Source organism: Oncorhynchus kisutch, linkage group LG15 (genome assembly GCF_002021735.2).
Source record: "Oncorhynchus kisutch isolate 150728-3 linkage group LG15, Okis_V2, whole genome shotgun sequence".
NCBI classification, from domain to species: domain Eukaryota; kingdom Metazoa; phylum Chordata; class Actinopteri; order Salmoniformes; family Salmonidae; genus Oncorhynchus; species Oncorhynchus kisutch.
The window spans coordinates 50,096,509-50,118,781 of record NC_034188.2 but is presented as its reverse complement, the minus strand read 5'-3'; the positions used below and the strand labels follow the sequence as shown (position 1 = coordinate 50,118,781).

The following is a 22,273-nucleotide window of genomic DNA, read 5'->3' as shown; positions in this document are numbered from 1 at the left end:
TTTCAAACTTTTTTAACAAATCAAAAACTGAAAAATTGGCCGTGCAAAATTATTCAGCCCCTTTACTTTCAGTGCAGCAAACTCTCTCCAGAAGTTCAGTGAGGATCTCTGAATGATCCAATGTTGACCTAAATGACTAATGATGATAAATACAATCCACCTGTGTGTAATCAAGTCTCCGTATAAATGCACCTGCACTGTGATAGTCTCAGAGGTCCGTTAAAAGCGCAGAGAGCATCATGAAGAACAAGGAACACACCAGGCAGGTCCGAGATACTGTTGTGAAGAAGTTTAAAGCCGGATTTGGATACAAAAAGATTTCCCAAGCTTTAAACATCCCTAGGAGTACTGTGCAAGCGATAATATTGAAATGGAAGGAGTATCAGACCACTGAAAATCTACCAAGACCTGGCCGTCCCTCAGCTCATACAAGGAGAAGACTGATCAGAGATGCAGCCAAGAGGCCCATGATCACTCTGGATGAACTGCAGAGATCTACAGCTGAGGTGGGAGACTCTGTCCATAGGACAACAATCAGTCGTATATTGCACAAATCTGGCCTTTATGGAAGAGTGGCAAGAAGAAAGCCATTTCTTAAAGATATCCATAAAAAGTGTCGTTTAAAGTTTGCCACAAGCCACCTGGGAGACACACCAAACATGTGGAAGAAGGTGCTCCGGTCAGATGAAACCAAAATTGAACTTTTTGGCAACAATCCAAAACATTATGTTTGGTGTAAAAGCAACACAGCTCATCACCCTGAACACACCATCCCCACTGTCAAACATGGTGGTGACAGCATCATGGTTTGGGCCTGCTTTTCTTCAGCAGGGACAGGGAAGATGGTTCAAATTGATGGGAAGATGGATGGAGCCAAATACAGGACCATTCTGGAAGAAAACCTGATGGAGTCTGCAAAAGACCTGAGACTGGGACGGAGATTTGTCTTCCAACAAGACAATGATCCAAAACATAAAGCAAAATCTACAATGGAATGGTTCAAAAATAAACATATCCAGGTGTTAGAATGGCCAAGTCAAAGTCCAGACCTGAATCCAATCGAGAATCTGTGGAAAGAACTGAAAATTGCTGTTCACAAATGCTCTCCATCCAACCTCACTGAGCTCGAGCTGTTTTGCAAGGAGGAATGGGAAAAAATGTCAGTCTCTCGATGTGCAAAACTGATAGAGACATACCCCAAGCGACTTACAGCTGTAATCGCAGCAAAAGGTGGCGCTACAAAGTATTAACTTAAGGGGGCTGAATAATTTTGCACTCCCAATTTTTCAGTTTTTGATTTGTTAAAAAAGTTTGAAATATCCAATAAATGTCGTTCCACTTCATGATTGTGTCCCACTTGTTGTTGATTCTACACAAAAAAATACAGTTTTATATCTTTATGTTTGAAGCCTGAAATGTGGCAAAAGGTCGCAAAGTTCAAGGGGGCCGAATACTTTCACAAGGCACTGTACTTGGCTTGAGGTGCCAGAAGCACTCTGACAGCTTGGCCTTGTTTAATTACAGGCAGAATTTTTTGCATTATTGTCATGGTAATGTTTTGACTTGTCCTGACATGCAAGTTTGTGTGCCTGAACATCCCTAATGACCTTTGGTGCGAGGAGCTGGGCAGTTTTTGGCAACAGAGACATTCAGCGCTGTACAGGACTGCTGCCGAAGCCCTCTGTGGGAGTGTTTATACACGGCAAAATGGCTTGCCACACATCTGTGCCTTCCTGCATAGCCTTTGTGATGAGAGTCTTTGCTGTTTCACTGCTGACTCTGCCTAACCATTACTCGGACTGTGGTAGGGTGACGAGGTCACATGATGGAAGTCCCGGGCATTTGCAAAAAAAAGCAATGTTTTGACTTGACTGAACAGGGGCCAATTATCCGAGTCAAGACTTTGCTTTTTTTTCAAAAGCCTGGGAGTTCCATCATGTGACCTCTTCACCCTATCCCAGTCAGAGTAATGGTTAGGCGAGTCAGCAGTGAAAATAGCAGACTCGTATTCATTATCCGTAACTACACCACCGTCAGGTATGCCATATCTGCTAAACTGCTGTTTACAACAGTCGATGATGCAAGTGGCTGTTGTGTCAATCATAATCTGAAAAGGAACGTTCAATAAAATGTTGTAAGGCTACCCATCACATTCGCAATGTGTCAGAAGCTTACATACACTTTTCTCCCCAATTGGTACTTACAGTCTTGTCCCATCGCTGCAACTCCGGTACAGACTCGGGAGAGGTGAAGGTCGAGAGCCATGCGTCCTCCGAAACGCGACCCTACCAAGCCGCACTGCTTCTTCTGGGAGCCAGTCGCACCAATGTGTCGGAGGAAACACTGTACAATTGGCAACCGTGTCAGCGTGCATGCGCCCGGCCCGCCAGAGGAATCACTAGAGCGCGATGGGACAAGGACATCCCGGCCGGTGAAAACCTCTCCTAACCCAGACAACGCTGGGCCAATTGTGCGCACCTCATTGGTCTCCCGGTCGCGGCCGGCTATGACACAGCCCGGAATCAAACCCGGGTCTGTAGTGACGCCTCAAGCACTGCAATGTGCTGCGCCACTGGGGAGGCCCTGAAAAGGAACGTTCTTGACTATGAACAGAACCATTCCCACTTTAGACCAAGGACATGTTGATACAGTTGATGTCGGAAGTTTACATACACCTTAGCCAAATACATTTAAACTCAGTGTTTCACAGTTGCTAACATTTCATCTTAGTAAAAATTCCCTGTCTTAGGTCAGTTAGGATCACCAGTTTATTTTGAGAATGTGAGATGTCAGAATAATAGTAGAGAGAATTATTTATTTCAGATGTAATTTCTTTCATCACATTCCCAATGTGTCAAAAGTTTACATACACTCAATTAGTATTTGGTAGCATTGCCTTTAAATTGTTTAACTTGGGTTAAACGTTTTGGGTAGCCTTCCACAAGCTTCCCACAATAAGTTAGGTGAATTTTGGCCCATTCCTCCTGACAGAGCTGGTGTAACTGAGTCAGGTTTGTAGGCCTCCTTGCTCGGACACGCTTTTTCAGTTCTGCCCTCAAATTGTCTATAGGATTGAGGTCAGGACTTTGTGATGGCCACTCCAATACCTTGACTTTGTTGTCCTTAAGCCATTTTGCCACAACTTTGGAAGTATGCTTGGGGTCATTGTCCATTTGGAAGACCCATTTGCGACCAAGCTGTAACTTCCTGACTGATGTCTTGAGATGTTGCCTCATTATATTCACATAATTTTCTTTCCTCATGATGCCATCTATTTTGTGAAGTGCACCAGTCCCTCCTGCAGCAAAGCATCCCCACAACATGATGCTGCCACCACCGTGCTTCACGGTTGGGATGGTGTTCTTCGGCTTGCAAGCATCACACTTTTTCCTCCAAACATAACGATGGTCATTATGGCCAAACAGTTCTATTTTTGTTTCATCAGACCAGAGGACATTTCTCCAAAATGTATGATCTTTGTCCCCATGTGCAGTTGCAAAACGCAGTCTGGCTTTTTTATGGCGGTTTTGGAGCAGTTGCTTCTTCCTTGCTGAGCGGCCTTTCAGGTTGTCGATATAGGACTCGTTTTACTGTGGATATAGATACTTTTGTATCTGTTTCCTCCAGCATCTTCACAAGGTCCTTTGCGGTTGTTCTGGGATTGATTTGCACTTTTCGCACCAAAGTACATTCATCTCTATGAGACAGAATGAGTCTCCTTCCTGAGCGGTATGATGGCTGCGTGGTCCCATGGTGTTAATACTTGCGTACTATTGTTTGTACAGATGTACGTGGTACCTTCAGGCGTTTGGAAATTGCTCCCAAGGATGAACCAGGCTTGTGGAGGTCGCCAATATTTTTATTTCTTGGCTGATTTCTTTTGATTTTCCCATGATGTCAAGCAAAGAGGCACTGAGTTTGAAGGTAGGCCTTGAAATACATCCACAGGTACACCTCCAATTGACTCAAATGTTGTCAATTAGCCTATCAGAGGCTTCTAAAGCCATGACATAATTTTCTGGATTTTCCAAACTGTTTAAAGGCACAGTCAACTTAGTGTATGTAAACTTCTGACCCACTTGAATTGTGATACAGTGAATTATAAGTGAAATAATCTGTCTGTAAACAATTGTTGGAAAAATTACTAGTGTCATGCACAAAGTAGATGTCCTAACCGACTTGCCAAAACTATAGTTTAAGAAGAAATGTGTGGATTGGTTGAAAAAATGAATTATAATGACTCCAGCCAAAGTAGTATGTAAACTTCCGACTTCAACTGTACGTCATGTGGCTGCAGCGTTTCCTATTGCTGCTTAGGTAGATTAGCTTTACATATACTGCACACAGCCACAAAATGTTTAATTTCTTGGGTGCATGTTGGGCCAGAATACTGAGTCTTTCCTGACACTGGCTTCGACCCCAGAGTGCCCTGCATGGATACGAGAATCATTAGGAGTCGAGTTTCTAGCACTACCACCCTGTCGCCTTTGTTGTCGACCTCTTCCTGCATTGTGAGTTTGTCTCTATATGTCCAGTAGTCCCTCACCAGCATGGGCATACTCTTTTTTTGTGTCTGGCCAGCTTCTTAGGATAAAATACTGAAGCATTAACCCTTCATTCCCCTCGAAGGTTCTGTCAGACAGGCATGTGAACATCCCTTTTATCCTGTCTGCTTACGACCCCCCGGCAGAAGCGGGGGAGTCTGGGCCTCGCGCCTGCATGCTGTGCGGGCACTGGCTGCCTATGTGGAGCGGACACGGTCAGTGAGAACAGACCAGCTCTTTGTCTACTATGGTGAGTCTCCTGGGGGCTGGGTTATCAAAGCAGAGGCTCTCTCACGGGATCATGACACAATTACGACAGCATACCGCCTGGCTGGCAGGCCAGTGGTGGGGTCTGTGGTGGCACACTCAACACGAGGTGTGGCTGCGTCCTGGGCTCTACTGAGAGGAGTGCCCTCGCTGATATCTTTATTGCGCCCAGCTGGGCTTCCTCTTGCACCTTTGCTAGGTACTAATCGGGTAAATGTGTCACGTCCTTCTGCGGTTGGTTCAGCGGTCCTGGGCATTGCCTCCCCTTCCGGGGACTGTGCCTGGACACCCCTTCCACTGACAGCCCCACGCTGGGACTTCGCCGCTGGCTGGCCAGATCCCTCTAGCACCGACAAAATCTGGTACGGGTATTCCAATGTAAGGAAACATAACGGAGGTTACGTATGTAACCATGATTATGTGAGCTATATGGATCACTCTAATCCTCTACGGTGCTAGAAGAGCCTCAAAAATGATGTAGAGAACATGTGTCGTGGCCATGGGGTCTATATATAGGGGTGGACCCCAGCCGCGACACAGGTAGATGGGAGTAACTCTGTAAATCCTCACCTCGGATGTATCCCTCAGCTGTAGAGTGATACCAATATATTGTAGTGATCCATGTAGCTCACATAACCATGGTTACGTACATAACCTTGGTTACGTACATAACCTTAGTTTTGCCCCATAGTTGCGCAAGCATCAGTTTTGTTGCTGAACAACCAACCGGTCTTTAACGTCATTGCAATGCATTAACTACCAAAAAAATCAAGACCGCCAAGTTGAATAATACACTTTAATCAATTAAAGATTTTTTGCTTCACATTTTATACTGGAATGTTATGATTCCCCATCTGTATTTCTTTACAGATAAAATGTCCCATCTAGCCATCTTCAAACCCCATTATCCAACCAACCGCATTGAAATTCTGGGAATACAAACAAAACATCAAAACCAAAACATATGAAACCACTACATGTTGTCCTTTTGATTAAGTGGATTTTAAAGATCATCCGTTCATTATGGGAGTAAATGACTGGAGTCATCAGAGGGAGGTGGTGTCACTGGCAGGAGAGTCCTCCTCGCAGTAGGACCAAAGTATTCCCTCTATTGATGGTTGTTTGATATGAACCACAGTATATTGGTCGGCTCTTCCTTTTCAATGACTGATACGTTTGTAAATAGTCAACGGCGAGCTTGCTATGGAGCTTTTAAACGATTACTTTTCGAGAACTTCTATAGCCACAAACGCAGTGGTTTGCCTTGTGAATTGGCTGCTTACGCTTTTCCATCTTAACAGTTTCTCAATACCACAGCCAATACCTAAAGCTACATATTGAGATTAATCAATCTAATGAGAAAAAAAAATGCCTTTAGTGGGTAAACAGGTGCCATTAAAATGGATTTGCGGTGAACCTGCAGTTATGAAACAAAAACATGAAAGACCACCTAGGCAGTCCCACTTTCTTCTAAATCTGGTCCAATGTATAAAATACAAAATGTCTCTGGTAGAGGATGCATGACTCTTTTGGAGGTGGGGATGATTTTAATTACTCAACCTCAATAGCAGGGAAGATGAACCAGCTGAATACCGACTAGCTCCTCAGCCAACACAACAGGGTCATGTTCATTAGGCTCCAAATGGAAGAAAACTGACTGAATCAGGGAGGGACTACCTGGACTTATATGAGAAAAATCAAAATGAGAAAATATATATTTTTGTTTTCTGTTGCAAAACAGTGCAAATCTTTTCCCGTTTTGTGTTCTAGTGAACATGTCCCTGATGCCTGTCTGTAGCTAGTATGGTTCCTACCCCACCACTTAACCAAGAGCACCACCCATCTCCCTTCCCTGCTGCCCCTTTAGTCACCGTGTTTTGACTTCCCGCCTCTCCTCTGCGAATAACAGCATGTTTCGCTGCACGTTAAATTGAACTCTATATATACACACACTGTAGATCTTTTTCTCTATCATACAAACATAAATACACCAATACTGCGCTCCACCGCGGGAAGGGCTTTTGAAGGGCTGGATCCTGTTGATGTGTACAGTCTCAAAATGTTCCACAGGCGGGCAGGCAGGCGAGTATTTATTTTGTCTTCTCTGGAGCTTTGACGTATATATTTTGTTTTTTACAGGATCTCGTATTTGTCGACGAGGAACGAAGTTTCTAAAGAGAATTTCACTGGTGCGTCTCCTTCTACGTGAGTCACTTTGGCAACCTGAGGGAATAGGAGGGGAAAGAATCAATGTAACGAGTGAAATGCAGGGATCGCAAGAGCATTGTGTTCCATCATTGACCGTAGGCCTAAACGTCCATAGTTAGTCAGCTTCGACGTAAAAAAAAGATGAAACTTGCCTGTATGTCGCAGTAATTGCGTTTGGACACAAAGGACACGTTGACGGGGAAGAAGTCGCTGGGTTGCCCGGCGACACTGAACTCCAGGCTGCCGCTTTTGTTTTTGGCATCTATGACGGGTAGGCTCCACTCTAGAACGTTCCGTCTGCTGTCGTGCTTATACTCTCCGTCCACGTCTCCAACCACGGGTGCCCCAACTCCAGATCTGCACCAGGAAATACAACCATATACTGTAAACAACGCAACCATCAAACTTTAGGCTGGTTTACCTGGTCACAAATGAACCATAGTCTTCTACTAAAAACCAGCTCAATGGAGAAACTCCATTACCCATACTTCTTATTCCAGGGCTATTCTTAAAAATCGGTCTCTGGGAAACCGGCCAAAAGAAAACCCTGCAAGGTTGTTATACAGTCAACACATTACAAGAAACGTCATTTTTAAATCACCCATGTACTCACGGTATTGGGATAGCAATAACTACGTCGTTCAGTTCAAGGCTCTCCTCCTGCAGTTCATATTCTATGTTCACGTCGCAGCCAGTAGCGCTCTCTGAAGGCCAGCAGTTTACTACAGGCAAAACGAGGCACAATGACATTTAAAAATAGACTGTCGTTAACACTGAATAAATCCTACCACAGTAATTGCAGATCGAAGATGGTGCCGGCAGGACGACGGGTGGAGAAAGGCATTGGAATGAGACTCACTGGTTAGAGGTATGAGGGCATCGTCTGTGCTTTGGAGCCTCCACTTCAGCACCCCCACGTCGTTGTCGAGGGGGAAAGACTTCTCAGGGTTCTTCAGACCAATCACAGAGTCTGAAGTGAAGAGCTTCTTATCTACGTTGGGATGTGTCTAAATACCAGGGGAGAGACAATAAATTCCAACACAGTGGACATACATTACCTGGGCAAAAGTTTTAGAACACCTACTTTTTTTCTTTACTATTTTCCATGTTGTAGAATAGTGAATACATCAAAACTATGAAACAACACATATGGAATCATGTAGTAACAAAAAAATGTTTGAGATTTCTTCTTCACCTCCCTTATCCTACCTCATTTACACACACTGTATATATACTTTTTTTCTATTGTATTATTGACTGTTTATTCCATGCGTAACTCTGTGTTGTTTGTGTCTCACTGCTTTGTTTTATCTTGGCCAGGTCGCAGTTATAAATGAGAACTTGTTCTCAACTAGTCTACCTGGTTAAATAAAGGTGAAATAAAAAATGATAATAAAGAAGCCACCCTTTGCCTTTTGCTGCAAAGAAACCAATTCAACCATGAAGGTCTGATTCATGCAGTCTCCTCTGAACAGTTCATGTTGACGTGTGCCTGTTACTTGAACTCTGAAGCATCCATTTGGGCTGAAATATGAGGCTGGTAACTCGAACGTATCCTCAGCAGCAGAGGTAACTCTGGGTCTTCCTGTCCTGTGGCGGTCCTTATGAGAGCCAGTTTCATCATAGCGCTTGGTGGTTTTTGCAACTGCACTTGAAGAAACTTTCAAAGTTCTGGAAATGTTCCACATTTTTATTTATTTTTTATTTATTTCACCTTTATTTAACCAGGTAGGCTAGTTGAGAACAAGTTCTCATTTGCAACTGCGACCTGGCCAAGATAAAGCATAGCAGTGTGAGCATACAACAAAGAGTTACACATGGAGTAAACAATTAACAAGTCAATAACACAGTAGAAAACGAAGGGGGGGTCTATATACAATGTGTGCAAAAGGCATGAGGAGGTAGGCAAATAATTACAATTTTGCAGATTAACACTGGAGTGATAAAAGATCAGATGGTCATGTACAGGTAGAGATATTGGTGTGCAGAAGAGCAGAAAAGTAAATAAATAAAAACAGTACGGGGATGAGGTAGGTGAAAAGGGTGGGCTATTTACCAATAGACTATGTACAGCTGCAGCGATCGGTTAGCTGCTCAGATAGCTGATGTTTGAAGTTGGTGAGGGAGATGAAAGTCTCCAACTTCAGCGATTTTTGCAATTCGTTCCAGTCACAGGCAGCAGAGTACTGGAACGAAAGGCGGCCAAATGAGGTGTTGGCTTTAGGGATGATCAGTGAGATACACCTGCTGGAGCGCGTGCTACGGATGGGTGTTGCCATCGTGACCAGTGAGCTGAGATAAGGCGGAGCTTTACCTAGCATAGACTTGTAGATGACCTGGAGCCAGTGGGTCTGGCGACGAATATGTAGCGAGGGCCAGCCGACTAGAGCATACAAGTCGCAGTGGTGGGTAGTATAAGGTGCTTTAGTGACAAAACGGATGGCACTGTGATAGACTGCATTGACTTACCTTCTCGTCTTAAAGTACTGGACTGTCATTTCTCTTTGCTTATTCAATCAAATATATTTATAAAGCCCTTCTTACATCAGCAGAAACCCAGCCTAAAACCCCAAACAGCAAGCAATGCAGACGTAGAAGCACGGTGGCTAGGAAAAACTCCCTAGAAAGGGCGGAACCTAGGAAGAAACCTAGAGAGGATAGGGCCAGTCCTCTTCTGGCTGTGCCGGATTGAGATTATAACAGTACATGGCCAAGATGTTCAAACGTTCATAGATGTCCAGCAGTGTCAAATAATAATAATCCCAGTGGTTGTAGAGGGTGCAACAGGTCAGCACCTCGGGAGTAAATGTCAGTTGGCTTTTCATAGCCAAGCATTATTTGAGCTGTTGCCATAACATGGACTTGGTCTTTTACCAAATAGGGCTCTCTTCTGTATACCACCCCTACCTTGTCACAACACAACTGATTGGCTTAAACGCATTAAGAAGGCAATAAATTCCACAAATGAACTTTTATCAAAGCACACCTGTTAATTAAAATGCATTACAGGTGACCACCTCATGAAGTTGGTTGAGAGAATGCCAAGAATGTGCAAAGCTGTCATCAAGGCGAAGAATAATATCAAATATCAAATGATATTTTGATTTGTTTAACACCTTTTTGGTTATTACATAATCGATTACATGTGTAATTTCATTTCATAGTTTTGACGACTTCACTATTATTCAACAATGTAGAAAATAGTTTTTAAAAAATAAGAAAAACCCTTGAATGAGTAGGTGTTAAAACTTTTGACCGGTAGAGTACATATCTCTCATATGGGATGAATTGTTACAGAAATCTTCGAAAAAATTGGGCCGTGTTCAGAAGGAGCACACGGGGAGAAACATTTTGTAATCGTGCTGGGGTTATTAGTCAAATAAGAACACTGGATTTTTCCACAACTTTGTGCCCTACTGGACACCATCCAGGAGTCTTAAACAAAAGGTCATGGGTCAGTCAGGATCTCACCTGCAGTTGTACTCCCTTCTTGTCGTAGTTGTTGACCATCAGGCGGATGCGGCTGACCTTGTCGTCGGTCACTCTCAGGGTGATCATGCCTAGGAGCTCCATGTTCTGTAGACCGCCGTCACGTCCACAGGTCAGGCTGATCTTCTCCTCAACTCTCATGTGGACACTGAGGAAAACATACACAGGTGTCAAGATTGAGGTTTTATCATCACACACGGGAATTATGTCAATAGTAAAGCACATGCACAGACATTGAATGCAAGATAAACCTTGGCTTACTATCAAAGATTAAAACTTAAGAGGAATAATGTACCTCTCCACATTAACTGGTGGCGGTAGGACATTGGACGCAAGCGAAGGCCTTTTCCCTGTGTTGGACGTGATGGTCTCCCCCTCCCCCCTGAGCTTGTCCACAAAGTTGTCCACCTCTTTCCCCCTGGCGCCCAGCTTGAGGGCTTTGCTGGATCCGGTCGGCCTGTGGGAGACACACGATCATCAGTACCAGCCTCTGTATCTGTGGCCCAGAGTTTTTCAAGGTCAGGTCTAGGGCTTTCCCGAAATTGTCAGCAAATAACCATCGGTCTCACAGTAATTGACCGTTAATTAACAAACACATTTAGGATCTCCTGGCTTCCACCTATTAATAAGCCATTTTTAAAAAGTCTAATAAATCCATGTAATATTGCCTACTACACCTTCCCAATAAATCCAGTATTATATTAGACAGGTCTAAAGAAGTATGACATGAAGAAAATGCAGTCTATTTCAGAAGAAAAGGTACTTATGTGGCTATGCCAAATGGCTGTGGGCTACACTAGTTAATTTAGCAGACAAGATTTGCTTAGAATTCCATGGCATTATTTTATAGTATGAAGAATACAATTGAACAAAGCTAAATAAAATATATGATATTTTCTCCAAAACGATTTGAGGGAGCGCGCACACTATTCTGTGTTGAGCGGTTAACAAAGAAATAGGTACTCCTATATGCTTAATTTAGAGTTATTCATGTAACTTTAGTTGTTCTACAAAGGTTGGGCTATATGTTTTTATTTTTAATACATTGTAAGGCTGCAGGATGAGACTAATGATGATTTGAAAAAAGTTGCTTGAAAGGCATGAGCTCTGCTTTGTTTTTTTTGCGCAAAAGTCGAATTCACAATTTCCCAAGCACTTGATAATGCCTCGAATTTCACGGAGGCATCCCCTTTTATGGCCGTAACGCACCCCCAAAAAATCCATTCCTTTAAAAAAAGGCCCGGACCAGTGCGTTGTACCCTGCTCCCAGAGTGTGCTGCGCAATCCAAAGCGTCTCTCACTCACATGGCTCGCGGTTGGCTCTCTCTCACAGGCTACAAGTGAAGACAGACATCGGGGACGCAACTGCACACGCTTTTATCCAATTCCGAGATGCATATTGAAGATATTGGATGAACTGTCCACATTTACTTTTCGTCAGCCAACAAGATGAGTAGGCCTAACGAACAGCAAAAACACTAGCCAAAGTCAATCTACTATCCCACAGTACAAACGTCGACCTATTTTGTGCAAGAAATAAGTATTCCAAACAGTCTGGGACAGTTATGGAATGCGATAGATCCCAAAATAATACAACCACTAGCTTAAAAAAAAAATGTTTTATGCAATGTGGCTGACACAACAGATCAGAACATTTAGCTTAAAATGTTGATAAACTATTAGGCTATTTCTTCACATTATAAGCACAGCAATGTGCGCATGGTAGTAGGCTAAAGGCGCAAATGTTTCCCGGGAAAACACCATTATCAAAAGTGACCGAAAAATGTAATTATGCATGTAATGCTATTATTACAAAGGTGAATTTTTATGGTGAAAATTAACTTCACCAAACTTGAAACTCATGCGCTGCTTATATATGCCAGTTAGGCTCTACACCCCTTGTAAAGCGGATTAATGTGCTTAATTTTTAAGACGTTACTTGGCCACTTTACTTGTGATACAAACCTTATTAAAACATTTAGGCCTATAGACTAGGCTACATAAGGTGTGCGACCATGGTTCGAAGGAAGGCAGCAAAAAAAGGCAAAGGCATTGTTTCTTATGCTGAGCATCATTCACAAGTGATGGGCTAATATTGTCACCCATCAGACTATTCTTGGTTTAATCTCGTCTTTACATATACTAAATAATAATGTGTGTGATATTTGTTAGAATGGACCATTAACATGCACCTGTATCGAAACAGGGGCAGCGGGGAATAAATACGTCATCTTTGCGCTTAAATAGCAAACAGACGACGCATTTCCCAGTGGTTTATTTTCATGGCAGCCAGCTAGGCCATACTCCTGATCTAAATATAAGCAATGTGCTTAATATTAGGAAAGTTGACAAATCAATAATAGGCCTAGCTTATAGAAAGCTGATGGGATCCTCTTCTTTTTATTAGCAGCCATCACACTGTTTTTTCCCTATTTGCATAGCCTATAGAAATGTTGCACAACATGAGCTGATGGGCTCTCATTAACTGTTTGATTAGATTTTTGAATACATTTGCATTGATGTCAGAGTGATTGGAGGGACAAAAGAGTGCTGAGTACCAGGCTGTTAGCAAGTTTGGTAGGCGGCTGATGACCAGCATCAGAGCTTGGAGAAGCCTAATTACCGTGACTAAATGGTCATGTGGAATTTGACTGCCTTCATGACTCGTTGACCTCCGGTGTGGCTGTAACATGGTCACCGCAACAGCCCTAGTCAGGACACGTTCAGGGTGAGAAATGAACACCCGCCATTTGCGGGCAGAATTTTGGGCATTGGCGGGAAAGAATGTCTTTCAACATTGGTGGCTGGTAGAAGTTGGTCGAATTGACGAAAGGCTACTAAAGTGTTTGTCTAGTTACATCATTTTTGTTCAAACGCCAAGTTGTTTTTCCAACATTATTTTGCTGCAACTGCCTGTTGCTAACGCAGATGCAGAGATTCTCAATAACAGTTACCATGGTAATGGCCCCCCTTGAAGAGGCAGCTGAACATTTGTCTCACCTAATGACTCAAATGTGTCTGGGTTACACACTCAAAAAACCATTTTATTCATAAACTTTATGTCATGTCTTATCATTAAAACACTCACATATTTTAATTGTGCTCAATTTATTTGTGTTCTCATAAATATCAACTTATGTACTCTTTGTAAAAAATGGCAGTGTCAGAGCTCTGAACTAATAACAATAAATATGCCGTTTCACTCAGCATTTTGTGGCAGGGCAGGCACTTTGTTGATGTTCAGTTGTAGAACAGTTTATTTGTTTCACTATTTTAACTAAATGATTGCTTTTAACATACATCGGTTAAAAGACTTAGGTCACAAAAATGAAATTGAATGGAGCAATATACCACATTACTTCTTACTATGAATACATTTCTTGTTTTAGAAACAACACAAAAGAGGTGGCTGGTCAATTTTATCATCTAACTGCCACAGTGGCTGTTGGACCAAAAATAAAATGTCCCACCCTGGTCACATTATCAGGACAAACTGGGCCCTAACTGCCAATCACTGTGTATTGGAGCACAGTCTAAGACAATTATACACACAATCAAATTCAACACCGAAATTCCGTCATTTCCGTACCTGACTGGGACGGTAGCCATCTTGGGTTTCTCGGGTTCGATGATGGTGTCTGTGATGATGGACCCGGAGGACATGCTGCTCATCCCGGCACTGCCGAAGCCGCCGAAGCCCGGCACCTTCTTCCCCGAGCGCTCGGCGTCTCGCCTGATCTGCTGCAGCTCTTTAGCCTTTCGCCGCATCTCTGCTTTGGCCTCTCGCTCCTGGGTCTGTGGGGCCCGAGCAGATGAGGAAGAACGTTTAAATCGTGGTTGCTATAAGCTAATGCCACACGTCCTCTGGACATTATGGGCGTTTTAGCAACAAGTGTCTCACCTCTCTGACTGCCCGGAACACCTTCTCCTCGTGAGAGTCCATCTCGGTGAAGGTGCGGATCTGGGCAAGGTTGACGTTCTCCCTGTAGCCCAGGGCAACGATCTCGTCGAAGGCGAATATCAGATCAAAACAGTGGTCTGAGATTTCCCCTTCCTCCAGCACACGGCAGTACTCTGGGATCTGAAAACAGAAAAACACAATTGAATGCTTCCATATCAAACCAAAAGTCATAATACCGTTCTAGAGGGATATGATCCCATTTGAAGTTATTGGTGAGATGGATAAACTCTGAACTCGTAAGCAGCAATGGGCTGCTATAGCGTAGGGTTATCCCTTGTGCTGCTCCCAGCCTGTCGTGTGTGTGTGTGGGTCCTGGATACTATGGCTGCAAAATCTCTGTGTAATGGACCAATAAAGATGTGTCGGATCGTACCACGCGTGAGAAGAGCCGCAGCGTCTCCAGGTCTTCCAGGATGTTGCTGTTCTTGGTGGTGACCAGCACCATGTAGAGCTTGTCCAACGGCTGGTAGACGTAACGCACGCTCTCCGTCTCCACAAACGTGTGCTGCTTGCCCAAGCCCATGAGCTTGGGGAAAGCAGCCAGCAGGCCCTCGACACGCGTCCGGGTCATCTCCACAAACTGCCGTGACACGATGGCTTTGCCTGCCTTGGTGCACACCGCCGCTGCCAAAAGCACCTGCAGCGATCAGAGAGAATCACAAACATCCATTAATAAGTGGGATGTCTCCATTAATGGATGACAAAGTGATAGACAGGGTAACCATTTGTGGTACAAATATGTGGGCCAAGAAAGGTAGTTATGTGCCAATTTACTTAGAAAGCAGATTCCGACCCTATCGTTAAGCTTGTTTACACACTGAGCTGCACTGGGGTCAGAAAGCAATCATAGTTACATTAAGACACCGTGAAACCAGCGTATGATATGGGTCGGAAAACATACCTCAATGCAGGGACGGGATATGCTAAGGCTAGCTAGCATGAGGACAAAAGGGTAGTTTCCCAGGGGGGAAAAAAGCAGTATTTCAATTTTCTTGATCTATCAGGGTGTAAAGGTCAAATTTGGAGTACAGTGGCATATCCCATCCCTGCATTGAGGTACGTTTTCTGACCCATATCTCACACAAGCTTCATGGTGTAACCATGATTGCGTTCTGACCCCAGTGAAGTTCAGTGTGTAAACAAGTGTAAAGATATGCCCACCCTATGCTGGCTGCAATTTGCTATATGTGAAAAATCACTTACCATCACAGAATACCAGGACCAAGGCACGAAAACGCATTGATCCAAATTACTTAATTTACTAGACTTAAATTTACTAGATTACGCAATGCAAATCAATCACAATGTCATACAGCCAAGATCCATTGGTTGACATATCACGATAACTAATGTTAGCTAGTTAGTTAACTAACCTACCAAGGCCAAGTATTTAACGTTACCAGCCAACATAGCTTAACACAGTTAGCAGACAGCCAACAGTAGACAACCAGTGAAATGTAAAGATCAATCTAGCTAACTTAGTTAAATTGTAGCTAGCTAGCTACCTAGTTAGCTAGTAAACTTAGCCAGCTAGCGTTAGCTAACTGAACTGTCACCAAGCACTAGTAGCTGACATTTGTGGTAACGTTAGCTAGTTAACTTAGCTAGCTTACTAACATCGATACGTTACATTACATTACAACGCTGCTAAGTAATAGTATCATTATATAGTTAATAAGTTAGCAAATAACCTTGAGTGGCTACCTTTGTGGTTGTTTGTCAAGTGAAGTTTGATTTGCTTCTCAATTCATTGTGCCAAGGGGCTAGCTAATGATAGCAAGCTAACGTTTGTTGTTATGATTAAGCTAAGCGGAAAAGATGAAGACTTAAAATGTGACTGTGCTCACCATTGTTGGTCTTTCTTTAGGAAAACGATCTTTAATCTCAGATGGTTAGTAAAACGATCTTCAATCTCCGTTGGTGTTTGCTCAGTCGAGTTCCAGTAAATCTAAAGCGCTTTTAGAAAGAAAATATAGTTGGATAGCTAGCTAAACTGCTTGTTGCTTGTAGTGCTTCACTGTGAGTTACTTCAATATGGCAGCCAAGCAGAGCCACGTCTCCAACCAGCGGAGTTGCTTCCTTGATAAACCACTCGTTCGCTTTGTCGTAGAAAACTTCAGAACGTCAAAAGTTGCGCGATGTGTGCTTGAACCAAAGAGATCGAGCACAGATAGAACGAGACCGATATTTCACCGGATGTAGAAATGTGAAGCATCCGCTTCTCGTTTCATCTCACTACCAAATATGGTAGTGAGAGGAAGCCCACTGGCCAGCAGTGGGAGAAGATGAAACCAGGTGGATTTGGGCCGAGATTCTGCACATTTTCTCATCGATGAAACATTTGAGCTCAACACAGTTTTATGTTCCCAACACTAAAATCTGTTATGAACAGAGTGGAGTAAGTTTTGTAGACTTTACCCTTTACAACATGTATTTTAAAAAATTGCGTTATTTAGAAGGAGTGCAAAGGGCAATTGAGTTATTGCACGTGTGCACTTCACAGAGTAAACGTTCCCTAACGGAAATATGCAGATACATGCTAGAACGCGCCAATAGGATCTCACTAGCTCATGCTTGTTTCTGCCCACCTCCTTACTTGTTCTTCCCACGATGACGCACTTGTTCCCATTGGAAATGACTACCTTGGTTTAGTTATAAAACTCTTTGGATCGCATCCAACTTGTAAATGCATACACCGCCACCTACTGTACTGGTCCGTGAGGTAATTCATGGACTACCAACATTCAATTATTTGATGTGGTAATACAAGTTGAGGAAAAGGAAAGTTGCCCTGCCAACTATTAGCACTCTAAAAAAATCCACCACCCCATTCCACTATTTAACCATATCTAGTCTTACTCCAGACCGATGGTCTGAGAGTACATGACACTAACACCCCCTACAACTGTTCTGCAGTAAATCCCCCAATCCCAAGTACTTCTTCGCCACCGCAAACTCTATTTTCTGTGACTTTCGATCCACTTCTGCAATACAATTGACAGCCATGGCTATAAATGCTATAAAGTCCACCTTACTGAGGCACATATGCTTCCCATCACTCTCTCTAGGTCTTTGCCTACTCACACGAATCCTCTCAGGATCCCTCATCTAGTACCCATCTTTCTCTACCACTTTCTTCACTGCTTCGGCATACAACACTTTCTGTACTACTAAAACTCTGGCTACCTCAATCTGCCTTTCTCTCACCGGACACCTCCGAATGCCAGCCCCATGGTCACCCCCAAAACTGAGACATATAACTTTCTCCACCGATACCACACATCCTTCATCTCATGCCCACCACCGGCACACTTCTCACATCGAGGCATCTCCCTCCACACTGCTGCAACATGCTCATAAACTTGACACCTAAAACACTTTTTTTTGTGTTGTCGGAACAAAAACTCTCACAGGAAATTGACACTTCCTACCTTGACATAATCTGGTATAGACTCAACATGACAGATAATGTCTTCTCCGTTTCCCCATGCTCTCCACCGGAATCTTCCATTTCAACTGCTCCGCCTCAACACTTAATGCAACCCCGTTATCACTCCTTTCAATGGCGCCCTGCTCCGAAGAGCAAAGCAAGTTGCAAATGTTGTCCCTAATCGTGTAATCCAGAGCGCCTGCTCCTTCTGGGCGGAGGAAACACGATAAATCATCACGAGTCCACTCCGAGTCACCTTCACAAACCTCTTCTCCACCCAATCTGACACCACATATGGATCAGCCAAAATGCAAGGATTCATTCTCTCTATAAATCTTACTCGCACTCGGCCAGAATCATCCTTATTCTCCCCAGGATGAGGACTGAACTCGACGGTCCTCACCGCAGGTACTTCATCCTCACTTTCGCCAGGTTCCGTCTCTGAACTACTGGAGCATGTATCCCTCTTTTTGCACATGACGCCAGTGGCAAACAAAAACAAAAAATGTGGGATGCATGCCAGCAAAGCCACTACACTAAACAATACACTAATTGCACGAAAACAGTGACAAACGATGCCCACAAACTGTTAGGGCCAACTGTACATAAAGATCTCAGCAGTCTCAACACCTTACCACTGATACACCTGGCTATCAGCGGAGCCTTGTCTGGCAGCAAAACAGTTCATTCAGTCTAATTTACTGCCTTTAAAAGAAACATGGCTGATATGGCTGACTTGCTTAAACAAATGTGGTTTCTACTGACAATTGAGATGTACAAACTATGGCATAAGGGGATGACAAGCAGATAAGAGGTGATCCATAATTTCGATTAAGACATTAATGAGCGAGCTAGGATGACATAATCAAAATAACTATTTGTTCAGCACTTTTGAAATGTACAGCGACAGAATTCAGAACATGAGCCATTCTTGCAGTGTTCTCTGTGTACACCAAGTCAGAACCGTATGATAAATAAAGGGGATATAAAGCAGACAATGATAGCTCTAACAATATTCGATGATCACATTTCTCTAAAACAGGTTATAGGCTACAGGTTATAGGCTACTAAGTCAGAACAGTAGGTGAAATGAAGAGGTGAAAATATACAAAATTACTAGGGTGAAGCACACGGGCAACTAACAGCTTACTACAGAACATACACTTAGTATTACTTTCTTAGCTACAGTATAAATATCTCTCTGGTATATTACATAATGTATGCAGCTGCATACAAGACATTTTTGGACTCACGTTGTTATGCTGTGCTTACTTGATCAGAAAGGTGCCGAGGCGGACCTTCGTGGGCAAATTTTGTCATCAAAGTCTGGCATGCTCTGGATTTATGGTGCTTTCAAGACAACTTGGAACTCGGAAAAAAACAAGGTTGAATCATGATGACTTTAAATGGTGGAAGCCCTCAATGGTAATGTCCATGCTTAAACAGTTTATAACTACTACTATCTCTATGGCTTGAACACGTTTTTGAACAGAGAAGAAAACTAGAAATAGGCTAGATAGATAATCCAACATTTCAGAAAAGAGGATTGGGCTTGGAAAGTAGCTAGCTCTCCAGTCTTGACCCTTTCTTTTATAGCTCAATGACATTGGTCTTGAAGAAGACAGTGGTCAACTGCACACATTTTACTCATAAATTGTCAATGCACAAAAAAGTCCATTCTTACTGAATTGGCTCATTTTGCTAGTGAAATGTACTTTAAATCGATAAAACACCTTAATAAGAAAACCAGCAAATAAACTCAGCAAAAAATAAATAAATTCAGCAAACTTAACATGTGTAAATATTTGTATGAACACAAGATTCAACAACTGAGACATAAACTGAACAAGTTCCACAGACATGTGACTAACATAAATTGAATAATGTGTCCCTGAACAAAGGGGGGGAGTCAAAATCAAAAGTAAGAGTCAGTATCTGGTGTGGCCACCAGCTGCATTAAGTTATGCAGTGCATCTCCTCCTCATGGACTGCGCCAGATTTGCCAGTTCTTGCTGTGAGATGTTACCCCACTCTTCCACCAAGGCACCTGCAAGTTCCCTGACATTTCTGGGGGGAATGGCCCTAGCCCTTACCCTCCGATCCAACAGGTCCCAGACATGCTCAATGGGATTGAGATCCGGGCTCTTTGCTGGCCATGGCAGAACACTGACATTCCTGTCTTGCAGGAAATCACGCACAGAACGAGCAGTATGGCTGGTGGCATTGTCATGCTGGAGGGTCATGTCAGGATGAGCCTGCAGGAAGGGTACCACATGAGGGAGGATGATGTCTTCCCTTTAACGCACAGCGTTGAGATTGCCTGCAATGACAACAAGCTCAGGCCGATGATGCTGTGACACACCACCCCAGACCATGATGGACCCTCCACCTCCAAATCGATCCCGCTCCAGAGTACAGGCCTCGGTGTAACGCACATTCCTTCGACGATAAACATGAATCCGACCATCACCCCCATTGTGATAAAACCGCAACTCATCAGTGAAGAGCAGTTTTTGCCAGTCCTGTCAGGTCCAGCGACGGTGGGTTTATGCCCATAGGCGATGTTGTTGCCGGTGATGTCTGGTGAGGACCTGCCTTTACAACAGGCCTACAAGCCCTCAGTCCAGCCTCTCTCAGCCTATTGCGGACAGTCTGAGCACTGATGGAGGGATTGTGCATTCCTGGTGTAACTTGGGCAGTTGTTGTTGTCATCCTGTTCCGCAGGTGTGATGTTCGGGTGTACCGATCATGTGCAGGTGTTACTACACGTGGTCTGCCACTGCGAGGATGATCAGCCGTCCATCCTGTCTCCATGTAGCGTTGTCTTAGGCTTCTCACAGTACGGACATTGCAATTTATTGCCCTGGCCACATCAGCAGTCCTCATGCCTCCTTGCAGCATGCCTAAAGTATGTTCACGCAGGGACCCTGGGCGTCTTTCTTTTGGTGTTTTTCAGAGTCAGTAGAAAGGCCTCTTTAGTGTCCTAAGTTTTCATAACTGTGACCTTAAATGCCTACCGTCTGTAAGCTGTTAGTGTCTTAACGACCGTTCCACAGGTGCATGTTCATTAATTGTTTATGGTTCATTGAACAAGCATGGGGAACAGTGTTGAAACAGTTTACAATGAAGATCTGTGAAGTTATTTGGATTTTTACGAATCATCTTTGAAAGACAGGATCCTGAAAAGGGGAGGTTTCTTTTTTTGCTGAGTTTAGGTTCTGTTTCCAAAAGGTTTCAGTGTGTGACCAAGAACACATTTGCAAGTACCATTTTTAGATGTTCGTGAACGCAGCCAAAATACAAAGAAGTTAAATGACGTTCCATGGCGTGACGTCAGAAGGGCACCGGCAGTCGGCAGAATTGACCCTAGTTACACAGTACCCTAGAACACAGTAGGCAGCAGATGGAATATCCAAGCCTCAACAGAAGACGGCAGGCATGCTAGCTAGCCATGGCAAGGAGACCAATTACTTGATTAAATATTGATTACAAATTGATTGCTCTGGTTTATGGCAAAAGATTTAAGGAATATGTACCATTATAAATGAGACTCAAACAGGATTTATGAAGGGCCGTCACATATGCTCTAACATTCATTTAGTCTTGGACCTTCTAGAATATTCAGATGCAATTGACTCAGATGTGGTTGTCTTATTTTTGAACTTCTGTAAAGCCTTTGACAACAATTGAACATTAATTTCTCTTCAGGTCACTTAAACTTTTTGGCTTTGGTGAAAATGTTATTAAAGTCATTCGCATGTTTTACAAAGACATAAATAGTTCTGCGTTACTTAACCTTAATACATCCAAAAGATTCAGTATCAACAGAAGTGTTTGACAGGGATGACCAATTTTGCCATTTTCTATTCATTTTGGTTGTGGAACTTCTATGTCTAGATATTCTGAATATTGCAAATCTGTATGGCTTAACCATTTTTAACAAAGAAATCAACATTTCCCAACTGGCTGATGATACTGTTTTTAAGAGACCAAGACCAGGTTGCCCATGCCCTTAATGCGATCACTGCATTCTCTATTGCATCACGATTAAAACTGAATGTTTCTAAATGTGAAATCACATGTTTATAAGACTCTGATGAGAAATATAAAATATTCCTTTAAAAGTACTGTATTAAATATTTAGGAATACATCTGTCAAAAAAAAAACACCTAAAATTAAGAAAACCGTAAATATATTTGAGAATTGGCTACAAAGGGATCTTTTTGTACATGGGAGAGTGCTTCTGTCCAAGGCAGAGGGACTGTCTCGCTTTGTGTACCCCTCAATATCTTTATTTGTGAATCCCTCTACTTGTAAAGAGATCAACAAGACCCTTGACTTAATCTGGGAAAATAAGTCAAACTGAAAAAGTC

General features: G+C 43.1%; 1 protein-coding gene across 1 annotated transcript; it reads right to left on the bottom strand.

The window, feature by feature from the left end:
• Nucleotides 1-5,589: 5,589 nt before the first annotated feature.
• Nucleotides 5,590-16,662, bottom strand: LOC109905391 (coatomer subunit delta-like). Its single transcript, XM_020502739.2, has 10 exons — nucleotides 16,317-16,662; nucleotides 14,843-15,106; nucleotides 14,410-14,589; nucleotides 14,098-14,303; nucleotides 10,804-10,965; nucleotides 10,491-10,656; nucleotides 7,879-8,026; nucleotides 7,633-7,741; nucleotides 7,172-7,376; nucleotides 5,590-7,034 (listed from the first exon to the last, which is right to left on the bottom strand). The coding sequence occupies exons 1-10, from the start codon at nucleotides 16,317-16,319 to the stop codon at nucleotides 6,945-6,947; spliced, it is 1,533 nt and encodes a 510-aa protein (XP_020358328.1). The 5' UTR covers nucleotides 16,320-16,662; the 3' UTR covers nucleotides 5,590-6,944.
• Between the last annotated feature and the right edge of the window lie 5,611 nt (nucleotides 16,663-22,273).

What these genes read in the sequence shown, in the direction of transcription:
- LOC109905391 (XM_020502739.2), bottom strand. An exon ending in AGAAGGGAGTACAACTGCAG is followed by an intron (nt 8,027 to 10,490) that starts GTGAGATCCTGA and finishes CCTGGTATTTAG; the next exon opens with ACACATCCCAACGTAGATAA. An exon ending in TGCCCTCATACCTCTAACCA is followed by an intron (nt 7,742 to 7,878) that starts GTGAGTCTCATT and finishes TTTTGCCTGTAG; the next exon opens with TAAACTGCTGGCCTTCAGAG.